Source organism: Hyperolius riggenbachi, chromosome 7 (genome assembly GCF_040937935.1).
Source record: "Hyperolius riggenbachi isolate aHypRig1 chromosome 7, aHypRig1.pri, whole genome shotgun sequence".
Classification (NCBI taxonomy): Eukaryota; Metazoa; Chordata; class Amphibia; order Anura; family Hyperoliidae; genus Hyperolius; species Hyperolius riggenbachi.
The window spans coordinates 188,692,921-188,706,473 of record NC_090652.1 but is presented as its reverse complement, the minus strand read 5'-3'; the positions used below and the strand labels follow the sequence as shown (position 1 = coordinate 188,706,473).

The 13,553-nt window shown below is 41.8% G+C and overlaps 1 protein-coding gene across 1 annotated transcript in view; it reads right to left on the bottom strand.

The window, feature by feature from the left end:
* The window catches only part of COL3A1 (collagen type III alpha 1 chain), a 2,242,195-nt gene extending 2,228,992 nt beyond the window's left edge, over window positions 1-13,203 (bottom strand). The window contains exon 1 of the mRNA XM_068244947.1: window positions 12,962-13,203. Within this exon, the coding sequence (XP_068101048.1) occupies window positions 12,962-13,046 (85 nt within the window). The 5' untranslated portion in view covers window positions 13,047-13,203. The remainder of the gene's footprint in view (window positions 1-12,961) is intronic.
* Between the last annotated feature and the right edge of the window lie 350 nt (window positions 13,204-13,553).

Below are 13,553 nucleotides of genomic sequence, written 5' to 3'. Positions count from 1 at the left end.
GAGGGGGGGAGTATGTGACAAAGTCGATACCCAGGAGGTAATCGATTTGTCCCAGGTTGTGTTGGATGGGAGGTACATTCCACCTGGGATCAGACGCTACATCCAGTAGCAGCTCCGGAATAAAAAGGTTTTGGCTGTCTGTCACATGGACAGAGGTTAAAAACCTTACTTGGGTCCGGAGCTGACCAGATGCAGAGTGGGCGGGCGCATCTGGTTGCCAGATCCTGGGTGGATCGTTTGCTCTGTGTATGTGGGCTTCTGCTGGAGTCAGGTCACACAGGGTTAACAGAGCAGCTTTGAAAGGCTGGAGTAGGAGGAGAGAGAGAGGGTGTGACCAGCAAGGTCTGACAGTCTGCTGAGAAAGACTTCCCGTTTGATTCCAGGAAGCTGGTTTTGCTCTGGAGAGAAAGTGCAGGCTGCACATGGAGTTTGGTGTGGTCCTGATATGGAAAGTTGAATGTAAGCTGCTGGCCTGGACTGGCATTTTGTTTTCATTTGAACTGTACTTTACAAACTGCCAAAAGACTGCTGTCTAAGAAGCCTGCTGTCCAATAAACTATTGTTTGTTTTGGAAAATACACCTGTCTGTGCTGCTATCTCCCGCTGAGTACTCACCATTTGCAGCTGATCCCTCACAATATATATATATATATATATATATATATATATATATATATATATATATATATAATTTTTTTTTATTTTTTTTTTTTTGATGTAGCTTATGCTGCAGATGTATATACATTCATATATCGTTACTCAGTGGTGCTTCGTGAGTTGATTTCTTTTTGAATATTGTAACATGGTTATCAGGTTATGTTTTTGTCAAATTCTGTAATGAATCCTAGCAGATAGGCATGCAGAGTCGCTGCTACCTCATTGTTGACATGCTAGTTGTCTTGCAACTGTACAATGTTTGACTTTGATGCTCCACAAACAAAAAATAAGACAATAATAAAATCTGGTCTGCCCAGCCAGTAAGCACCACATCCATCTGCGCCACCCAGAGGTTAAAAGTGAAAATGCTCCTCCCCACCGTACTAATAAAGCACAGATATTGAAAAATCAATGTTTCTAAATGCCACTGCTGAGGAAATGTTGTATTGTGTATTGTATGTATTGTATTCTAGAGAATATTGTAAAACTGTGTAAGCAATATTCATCTGGGAAAAAAATTGTGGAAAAACATTGAGGTTACCAAAAAATCTGTATGGGGTATGCAGCTTGCTGCATGCGCTAACAGCAGGCCGTTAAGGCAACATGTAAATCTGGGTCACATTGTTATTTGGCATATCACATATCATGTTTAGCATGTCTTGTGACATATGACAGTTTACAAGATATGAAGTCATTTAATTTTTTGTATTTGAGTTTTAAGTTTAGAAGAAAAATTTCCATATCCCTATTTAGGAGTAACATGTTTATATATTTTTAAGGTCTAAGTGCAAATTAATAAGTCACTCCCATTTCTGATGCTAGCAGTTTTTCCATATTTTTCTTCCTTGATAATATATTTTTGAGGAACTACAAATCCCAGCATCACTTAAAGTTATTACATATCTTGTCTAGTGTAGGAAAAAATTAAAACTTGATTTTTGGTCAAAAAGAAGGGATACTGGGGGTAACTCAATTATTGGGATATTGGTTATTACCGAGATTTTAGAAAAAATACTTCTCAAGATTAGCTGTTTAGAATTTGTAATATGGTTAAATGGTATTGTGTAGGATAGTATGGAAGAATGATAGCAATCTGAATGTTATATGTCGTGTGTAAAAATGAAATGATTAATTATTAGGAGAAAATAAGTACTTATTGGTGATAGTAAACATGTTTATGTTCAAGTCTGGTAAAGTATTTAGGCCGTTTGCACATTACATGTGATTCCGATTTGCGATTTTTGGTCGATATTGTATGCTATGTTTTTTCTGATTGTTTTTTTCTTTTTTTTTTCTCCCTTTCCAAACGTGTATAGGATTAAGAGGTTGTTATGAGTGAGTGCACTGCAGCCATCTTATCTGGCATTCCAGGACTCATTATGGAGACACGTAGCAGTCAGATATTTCCCAGGGAATGATTTGCAAGGGGGGGTATCTGGACAGGGTTCCTTATGGGATTATTCCTTTAAGTGAGGCACATTAACGAGGGGTGCAGCATGAGTTCCCAATAGAGTAAAAGGGGGAGAACAGTGCATAAGGGTGTACCGTAGTTGAAGAAAAAGGGAGTTGACCAATCCAGGTGTCCGTCGCCGCGACTGCAGAGCGGTAAACGTTTTTTCGTTTTTTTGTCGTGAACAGGGCCAGAGCTTGATAAAGAGGTCAGTGCTGGGCTGTTTGTGTGTTTTTCCTTGTCCACTTATTGGTCAAGTGTTTTTTTTCCAGCTCCTACCAAGTGTAGCACAAAGTACAGAACTGGTAGCAGTTCATGGGGCAATTACAAGTAAGCAAGGAATTGCCATTTACGGAGTGTCAGTATGCCAGTACAGTGTCTGCCATGGGACTGCCTACCAAGTGGGCATTCAGGGATTATCATGCGGGCATCTTAGGCTGGCATGTGTAGCCCTGCGCCCTGTATAGTTAAAGTGCAAAGCGCTCCTTCCTACAGGGAGGTAGCCATTTCTTGCAGTATGGAGGGAGTAGCATTGGCAGACATTGGTCTGAGGGTGCAACAAACAGGACTGGTAGCGCTGGTAGCGCTCAATGGAGTTCTAGGTAAGTAAATGTGAAAAGGAGTAAGAGCATGGCAAGCTCACCTGCAAAGCAGCAACAGGTGTGTGGCATCCGTACTCTGTGCATACTACGGTGAAATCCACAAAGCATATTTAAAAAAAAAAAGGTAAATACTTAGGATAGTACTTAGGTAGTGGAGAGGAGCTGGAAGGAGGAAAGATCACTTGTGCCAGATGGAAACAAATTTCATGTCACAATGTTGGTGAAAGGTAGGAAGGGTCAGGTGTGCTGGAAGTGTGATGTGAACAGCAGCGTAAATCTGCTCTGGCATGTCACACTCCCGGAACCAATGCACCAATCCAAAGTTTTGTTAAGAGGTACATTGCATTACAATGGGTACATGCAAAAGGTGTAGTGTGTGGTAAGGGATTACCTTGTCTTGGTTCTCCAGAGTGAGATGGTTCTAGCCTGGAGAGGAACGAGCAGTAAACGTCACTTCTCCTACAGGAGAGGAACAGGGAACTATATCACACTCTGGAGCCACCAACAGAGGGTGCCTCTGAGACAACTCTACACACGTAAAGGCTAAAGAGCACAAGGGTTTGGTTCTCAGAACGAGAAGTAAAAATCGAGATCCAGCCACATTTTCAGGTGACCAAGAGGGTGGGGAGAGCAATCCCGAGGAAGGGAGTGTCAACACAGGTAACACCGACCTCATTACACGGGTCACAACACGAGACAATACCACACAGTCCATATTCAAGCACTTATCCTCATGCTAGATGGGTAAGTGAGGAGGTACTCTTAATTGAAAGATTGCAGAGAGTACATTCCTTCCGACCTAAGGTACGCATTTTGCCTCAGGACATAAGGGGGGCAAAGGTCCAATCAGGACAGTTGGGAACATCTTTTGTCATTGATATGCTAATCAATTTCCCAGAAGAAAGAGTACCTACCGTATTCTTCTGGCGAGGGCCACAAGGGTTAGCATGGGCGTTTAATGGATCAGGGGACTTTTTGGAGTAGAGAGGTAGAATCCTGGGATACATCAGGTAGCACCCCGGGGACTCTCTATGATGGAAGGGTGATGGGACTAAAACGGGGGAGTTTAAAAATAGCGCCCTTAGTCCGGGAGGATGAAGGACCATGGACATACGGTTTTTGCATCCCACAGTCACTAGAGTTTAAAGGTCCAAATAGATCTTGCATAATGAGAAGGGGGACCGTGACAGTAAAGTGGGGGTTCCAATGACTCCTAAAGCTCAGGTAGTCACCCTGAACTTGGTCTTGGGACAGTTAACGCACAACACACTTAAAGTTCCGGGGTACACTCAAGGCACATTCAAATAATTCTTCAGAAGATGATTGCACATGCTAGGGGTACTGCATGGGAAACAGCATGCCTGTCAATGCACACCGAGTTAACAGAAGATTTTAAGAATAAGGCGCAAGCCTTTTCAGAAGGTAAAGCTCCTTTACAGCTGAGACTTGACAAGGAGCGATTTATCGATTTTCCGGGGGAAGGATGCTATGTTTTTCCTGCGTTTTTTTCTTTTGATGTAATCGGGGAAGTCAGAGTCACGGGTCAGATTTGTGGTTTGCTCCCGGCCTTATACGGGATAAAAATGTAATAAAAAATTGTTGATAAATTGAATGGCCACTATGGTGATGTGTTTTTATTTTTTCACACTTCTGCAGGTGACAGTGTATGTCTTTTCGGAGGCAGGAGATGTGATCATAGACCAGCACATGTCCACAGGGAGTAAACAAGGTGATTTTCCTTTTGGGCCTTTGACGAGAGTGGTAGCTGTGACCAGGATCGTTGTCCATACAGAGGGATCCACAACAGCAGAGGGGAAAAAGATCCACCCTTGTAACCTGAAGAGTTTAAGGAAGGTACCAGGTAAAGGGGGCAAAGCAGATATAAACACCCCGAACAAACAGGGTGAAACAGGTGTAAAAATCCCTGAAGAGTGGCTTGCCACAGCCTGAAGAGTTTGGTTTTGCAGGATTCTGAGGAAGCACCTCTATCTGTAAAAGACTTTCATCAGGGTGATAGTGACAGCTTACCTAGCCCCCCCCCCCCCCCCCCCCCATGATAGAACAGATTGCTAGGATACAACTAGTTTGCCTGCACTAGAGAATAGAAGCCAGTTTGAACCTTGGACTGCAGTCCTCTCATCGCAGAAAGATTGTTTGGACTGTGGGCCATTCTTTTATATTCTGGGCTCAAAGAAGGGCTAGTGACAGTGAATATGGGGAACATCTTGCTTTATCTAAGGACAATTTTTCTGTCTATTAGTACGGCATAAGGGAAATGCGATGGGAAAGTTTGTTTGATGTTTTTACTTATTTATTGCAGGTTTTTCCTTTTCCGGATATTTTTATTTGTCATTTGGGGGGAAATGATGTGGGAAATGCTAATACTGTTGTTTATTACGCCGTATGAGAGATGATTTTATGCGCATTCATAATATACCTGAATGTGTTCTGGTCTTTTCTGAAATAATTTCTAGACGGTTGTGGGTTTCCCCCCAGAATAATTCTAGGTTCCATATTAAAAGGCGTATTAATAGGGTGTTATCCAGATTCTTACCATCTATTGGGGGATTTACCTATAGACACCATACACTTGAAGGTTTTAACCCTAGCTCATTTCGCTCAGATCGGGTACACTTATCTGATTTGGGGCTGGATATTTTTAATGCCAATTTACAATCAATGATTGAATCAGCCACAGAGAGGGGTGGGTTTCAGTATTAGTGTTAGGCCCTAGTGTTTGGGTAGTGTCATGTTAAGGGTTAGTTTAGTTTTTGTTTTTAAACCAATTTAGGGGATAATGTTACAATAAAATAAAAGCCTTCTATTTTTATAGAAGAATAGTGCAAAGATTAGTTTTAGATTTTCAATCCTAACAGCCTGTATTGAAAATTAATTAATTCATTAAGTATCTCAAATTGAAAATCTATGGTTAGCTTCGGTAAATATTGTGATCCAGAGGAGGGAGCTGTTATAGGAATATTATTGATTAGGTATTGAATAACATTCTTTACCTCATAGGTTATTGATTAAATCCAGAATTGATTGATTAGACCCCCCCCCCCCCCAAACAGTCATTGCTATTATCCCTCAATATTGATATATATATTGCTTTATACTCTGTATTCTTTTGTGTAACTTGCTACAATGTGCTGTAATCAGTTCAGCTTATGTCTATGGAATGTTCCAGTTCTGTTACAAAAAAACTAAAGCATTGGTGAAGGTCAACAGATGCTGCTCAGAACATGGTGAAGGCCGCCTTACCCAGAGCCTATTTTGCAGTACAGGACTGAGCTCAGTTGATTGCATCATAGTTAATTATGTTAAATATGTACACCCATCACACACCTTCTAAATAATTATGCACACCTCTACTAACCAATAAATCCTCCCTAAAATGAATAAAAATTAATTGTACGTCATGTAATCTATAAAAAGTAAGGACTACGTCCGAATAAACGCTTGTTAATTATGAATCTATGAGATATGGTGTCTGTGTCTCTCTGATTCAGAGGTTTCTACATGCATGCTTAGAAACAGGTTAATATTAATTTGGATCACCTGGATAAATCCATCAAAGCGGTGTTCCCCGCTATATCAATGGATCTAGGTCCTCTGGTTTGTGCTTAACCACTTGAGGACCGTGGGCTTTACCCCCCTTAAGGACCAGGTCCTTTTTTTCCCATTCAGACCACTGCAGCTTTCACGGTTTATTGCTCGCTCATACAACCTACCACCTAAATGAATGTTGGCTCCTTTTTTTGTCACTAATAAAGCTTTCTTTTGGTGCTATTTGATTGCTGCTGCGATTTTTACTTTTTATTATATTCATCAAAAAAGACATGAATTTTGTCAAAAAATGATTTTTTTAACTTTCTGTGCTGACATTTTTCAAATAAAGTAAAATTTCTGTATACATGCAGCACGAAAAATGTGGACAAACATGTTTTTGATAAAAAAAAAACCCATTCAGCCTATGCACTTGAAACAAAAAGAAAAACCGAGAGCCCAATATAGTGCAGTAAGTCTAACAATTGTTGGCGAAATAATTAACAGATGTGGATATACTCACAAACACGGGTTACCACATAGGCAACCACTTGAAATGCAGGTAGGGAGTATTAGAACCTGACCCACTCAGGTTTAAGAAGTCGCTCTCTGTAGATAGAAAGAAGGGGACAGTCCCCTCCACCCAAGGTGGACTATATACTGTGCAAATTTGGACAGAGGCGCCAGGCAGGTTAAAATGATCTAAAAACAACTAAAAAGGAGGAGTACAGGTGGACTTACCTCCTGAAATGATGGACAATCGAGATTGTTCAAATCGCAAATAACAATTTATTTTGGCACTCCGCAACGCGTTTCGCAGGTATAACCCGCTTCATCAGGCAAGGAGTGCAAGCTCAAAAAGGTCCAATAGTGGCAATGCGCCTCTGTCTACAGAGTGCCAAAATAAATTGCGGAGTGCCAAAATAAATTGTTATTTGCGATTTGAACAATCTCGATTGTCCATCATTTCAGGAGGTAAGTCCACCTGTACTCCTCCTTTTTAGTTGTTTTTAGATCATTTTAACCTGCCGGGCGCCTCTGTCCAAATTTGCACCCCATTCAGCCTATATTTATTGGTTTGGGTAAAAGTTATAGCGTTTACAAACTATGGTGCAAAAAGTGAATTTTCCCATTTTCCAGCATCTCTGACTTTTCTGACCACCTGACATGTTTCATGAAGGGCTAGAATTCCAGGATAGTATAAATACCCCCCAAATGACCCCATTTTGGAAAGAAGACATCCCAAAGTATTCACTGAGAGGCATAAAGAGTTCATAGAAGATATTATTTTTTGTCACAAGTAAGCGGAAAATGACACTTTGTGACAAAAAAAAAAAAGTTTCCATTTCTTCTAACTTGCGACAAAAAAAAAAAATGAAATCTGCCACGGACTCACCATGCCCCTCTCTGAATACCTTGAAGTGTCTACTTTCCAAAATGGGGTCATTTGTGGGGTGTGTTTACTGTCCTGACATTTTGGGGGGTGCTAAATTGTAAGCACCCCTGTAAAGCCTAAAGGTGCTCATTGGACATTGGGCCCCTTAGCGCAGTTAGGCTGCAAAAAAGTGCCACACATGTGGTATTGCCGTACTCAGGAGAAGTAGTATAATGTGTTTTGGGGTGTATTTTTACACATACCCATGCTCGGTGGGAGAAATATCTCTGTAAATGGACAATTGTTTGATTTTTTTTTTACACACAATTGTCCATTTACAGAGATATTTCTCCCACTCAGCATGGGTATGTGTAAAAATACACCCCAAAACACATTATACTACTTCTCCTGAGTACGGCGATACCACATGTGTGGCACTTTTTTGCACCCTAACTGCGCTAAGGGGCCCAAAGTCCAACGAGTACCTTTAGGATTTCACAGGTCATTTTTGTTTCAAGACTACTCCTCATGGTTTAGGGTCCCTAAGATGGGGTCATTAGTGGGGTTCCTATACCTATAGGAACCCCACAAATGACCCCATTTTAGAAAGAAGACACCCCAAGGTATTCCGTTAGGAGTATGGTGAGTTCATAGAAGATTTTATTTTTTTTTATTTATTTTTTTATTGTTTTTTTTCACAAAGTGTCATTTTCCGCTAACTTGTGACAAAAAATAAAATCTTCTATGAACTCACCATACTCCTAACGGAATACCTTTGGGTGTCTTCTTTCTACAATGGGGTCATTTGTGGGGTTCCTATACTGCCCTGGCATTTTAGGGGCCCTAAACCATGAGGAGTAGTCTGGAAACCAGATGTCGCAAAATGACCTGTGAAATCCTAAAGGTACTCATTGGACTTTGGGCCCCTTAGCGCACTTAGGGTGTAAAAAAGTGCCACACATGTGGTACCGCCGTACTCAGGAGAAGTAGTATAATATGTTTTGGGGTATATTTTTACACATACCCATGCTGGGTGGCAGAAATATCTCTGTAAATGACACTTGTTTGAATTTTTTTACACACAATTGTCCATTTACAGAGAGATTTCTCCCACTCAGCATGGGTATGTGTAAAAATACACCCCAAAACACATTATACTACTTCTCCTGAGTACGGCGATACCACATGTGTGGCACTTTTTTGCACCCTAACTGCGCTAAGGGGCCCATGCTGGGTGGGAGAAATATCTCTGTAAATGACAATTGTTTGATTTTTTTTACACACAATTGTCCATTTACAGAGAGACCACATGTGTGACACTTTTTTGCAGCCTAGGTGCGCTAAGGGGCCCAACGTCCTATTCACAGGTCATTTTGAGGCATTTGTTTTCTAGACTACTCCTCACGGTTTAGGGCCCCTAAAATGCCAGGGCAGTATAGGAACCCCACAAGTGACCCCATTTTAGAAAGAAGACACCCCAAGGTATTCCGTTAGGTGTATGGCGAGTTCATAGAAGATTTTATTTTTTGTCACAAGTTAGTGAAAAATGACACTTTGTGAAAAAAAAACAATAAAAATCAATTTCCGCTAACTTTTGACAAAAAATAAATTCTATGAACTCGTCATACACCTAACAGAATACCTTGGGGTGTCTTTTTTCTAAAATGGGGTCACTTGTGGGGTTCCTACACCGCACTGGCATTTTACGGGCCCAAAACCGTGAGTAGTCTGGAAACCAAATGTCTCAAAATGACTGTTCAGGGGTATAAGCATCTGCAAATTTTGATGACAGGTGGTCTATGAGGGGGCCAATTTTGTGGAACCGGTCATAAGCAGGGTGGCCTTTTAGATGACAGGTTCTATTGGGCCTGATCTGATGGATAGGAGTGCTAGGGGGGTGACAGGAGGTGATTGATGGGTGTCTCAGGGGGTGGTTAGAGGGGAAAATAGATGCAATCAATGCACTGGGGAGGTGATCGGAAGGGGGTCTGAGGGGATCTGAGGGTTTGGCCGAGTGATCAGAAGCCCACACGGGGCAAATTAGGGCCTGATCTGATGGGTAGGTGTGCTAGGGGGTGACAGGAGGTGATTGATGGGTGTCTCAAGGTATGATTAGAGGGGGGAATAGATGCAAGCAATGCACTGGCGAGGTGATCAGGGCTGGGGTCTGAGGGCGTTCTGAGGTTGTGGGCGGGTGATTGAGTGCCCTAGGGGCAGATAGGGGTCTAATCTGATGGGTAGCAGTGACAGGGGGTGATTGATGGGTAATTAGTGGGTGTTTAGGGTAGAGAACAGATGTAAACAATGCACTTGGGAGGTGATCTGACGTCGGATCTGCGGGCGATCTATTGGTGTGGGTGGGTGATCAGATTGCCCGCAAGGGGCACGTTAGGGGCTGATTGATGGGTGGCAGTGACAGGGGGTGATTGATGGGTGGCAGTGACAGGGAGTGATTGATGGGTGATTGACAGGTGATTGACAGGTGATCAGTGGGTTATTACAGGGAAGAACAGATGTAAATATTGCACTGGCGAATTGATAAGGGGGGGTCTGAGGGCAATCTGAGCATGTAGGCGGGTGATTGGGTGCCCGCAAGGGGCAGATTAGGGTCCGATCTGATGGGTAACAGTGACAGGTGGTGATAGGGGGTGATTGACGGGTGATTGATGGGTAATTAGTGGGTGTTTAGGGTAGAGAACAGATGTAAACACTGCACTTGGGAGGTGATCTGACGTTGGATCTGCGGGCGGTCTATTGGTGTGGGTGGGTGATCAGATTGCCCGCAAGGGGCAGGTTAGGGGCTGATTGATGGGTGGCAGTGACAGGGGGTGATTGATGGGTGGCAGTGACAGGGGGTGATTGATGGGTGATTGACAGGTGATCAGTGGGTTATAACAGGGAAGAACAGATGTAAATATTGCACTGGTGAATTGATAAGGGGGGGTCTGAGGGCAATCTGAGCGTGTAGGCGGGTGATTGGGTGTCCGCAAGGGGCAGATTAGGGTCTGATCTGATGGGTAACAGTGACAGGTGGTGATAGGGGGTGATTGACGGGTGATTGATGGGTAATTAGTGGGTGTTTAGGGTAGAGAACAGATGTAAACACTGCACTTGGGAGGTGATCTGATGTCGGATCTGCGGGCGATCTATTGGTGTGGGTGGGTGATCAGATTGCCCGCAAGGGGCAGGTTAGGGGCTGATTGATGGGTGGCAGTGACAGGGGGTGATTGATAGGTGATTGACGGGTGATTGACAGGTGATCAGGGGGATAGATGCATACAGTACACAGGGGGGGGGAGGTCTGGGGAGAATCTGAGGGGTGGGGGGGTGATCAGGAGGGAGCAGGGGGCAGGGGGGGGATAAAAAAAATAGCGTTGACAGATAGTGACAGGGAGTGATTGATGGGTGATTAGGGGGGTGATTGGGTGCAAACAGTGGTCTGGGGGGTGGGCAGGGGGGGTCTTAGGGGTGCTGTGGGCGATCAGGGGGCAGGGGGGGGGAAATCAGTGTGCTTGGGTGCAGACTAGGGTGGCTGCAGCCTGCCCTGGTGGTCCCTCAGACACTGGGACCACCAGGGCAGGAGGCAGCCTGTATAATACACTTTGTATGCATTACAAAGTGTATTATACACTTTGTATGCGGCGATCCGGGTGCTAGTAACCTGCCGGCGCTTCCGAACGGCCGGCGGGTTACAGCGCGAGGGGGGCGGAGCCAGTTCCCGGCGGAGGATCGCGTCATGGATGACGCGATCGCTCCACCCATGCCCCTACAAGGACCGTCGCCTCTGGGCATGAGCTGGTCCTTGCGGGATCCACTTTCCGGCCGCCCCTGTGCAGTGGGCGGTCGGTAAGTGGTTAAATCCCCAAGAATACAGATAGAATAACTGGCTTCTCCAAAATTAATCTTAGACTGTAATAGGTAAATAAGGTTGTGAGTTCATTTGAGCAACATTTAGGTATGTGAATTGTTAAATGTACTCTGTAACTCACAATACACACTGCAGCAACTAATTTAAAATGGAGGTGGATATAGTTCAGTACATTGAGTTAGGCACACATTATGGTTTACTAATAAAAATATAGTTCTAATTTGTGTGAGAATTCCATTACATTTGTTAAATGACTTTTTGTAAAATAAGATGTTTTAAAAAAAAATTCCAAGTAATATAGAACTATGTTATATGACAGTTTAGAAAGAAAGCTAAAATAATCAATTAACATTGTTACTATGTGTATTTGTAGTAAAAATCCAAATTAATCTTGTTTTTATGTTTTTGTTGAAAGGAATAGGTGTGGTAATTTGATTAATACATTAAAATCACCAGTAGATGGCAACAATAGCTCTTAGCTTTTCTACTTTTCACACCAGTCTCTTGCACCAAAAAAGGTCAGCTCACAATGTTCTGGCACACAAATTAAGCAAATGCTAACTGTAGGATATATGACAGTAAAAAAAAAAATGTTTTAAATTACTTTCATATGTTGGCATCCTAATTACATGAACCCAAGGATAAAATGTAATACTGTTTGCAAAGTTTTTTGTAGCAACATACAGTATGTTGCTCATGAAATCGCTTATTGCACATTGTCTGCTTTTTTGGACTACATAGGGTGTGTTTCTTCCAGCTGTTACAACACAGAATACAGTCATAGCTTAAAGCATGTCATGACTACATGGAAAAACTAACAAGTAGCCATGACATATACACAAACTGCACATTTTTTTTTTTATCACAAACTGTTTTTCATTTAAGTATAACATTTGAAAGCATATATAATGCTATTATTAGTAGCATTTGAAAAAAAGGAACACGTGCGTCTTAACAACAGTTAGTAACATGACTAAGGGCTGTAGAACATGTTAATGTTATATAAATACTCAATAATACCAATATGGAACCCTACTAGCAGTGACATAAAGAAAGATATAGAATAATTTATAGCTGCAATGCAAATAATCTAACAGTATCAGTAAATCTGAATTCACCAGACCTGAAGATTTCATAGGTAAAGTACTGCTAAGATTGAGTTTCAGCATCAGACAAGTTACAACTGAGATTTCAAAAATCTGTTCAGCTTACTTATAAATCTAATATAAGGATTACTATTACTGTATTATTAATATACAGAACAATAATGTCTAAAATGTCAGTACATTGTACTATATTAATTGTTGGTTAGCCATTACATTTGATAAAAGCATCTTGGATAGTGGGTTGTTGGTTTCTGTCCTTTCTAGATAACTATGTAACATGCATTCATAGACCTTGATATTTGAACAGTAAGGACCAGTAACATGAATAAAGAATATAAGATTTTGATGATTACTCACCTTCTTGCTGCTGTGCCAAGATACGGGAAGAACAAAACACTGAAAAGAGGCAAATGAAGGAAAATGTATGCACAAAACTCCTCATATCGTAATAGACATGAAACAGCACAAACTGGGAAATTGTCTTCTTAGATTAGAATCATCAACTGTTATACAATCCTTTCAGCAATAGGACTTTATACAAAACATAACCACATAAATTCCTTTACTCTGTTCTTAAATAAGGAAATCTTTGGCATGCATTACATTCCAGCCCTCTTTCTCCCTTTCTGGAACATGAGAAGTGTTTCCATCACTGAACTCCTTCGGTGCTGAAGCATCCCACATAGCTTTTGCACTGTTGCACTGTAACTTTGTTTTGTCAAGTAAAGGTGTCCAAGAGTTAACAACATTCAGTGACCTGTGTTTGATCTTACACAAGAGGAAGATATGTTAAAGAACACATCTGGAGAATGGCCTTTGTGTGCTCATTTGTAAATGAGTATAGCTACAAATGTAAACTACTTTCTAAACAATAAGACAGCAGATGTTTAAAAAAGGACTACTGTACTTTAAGTAATAGCTTTCAGACCATATTTTGAAATAGACTTGC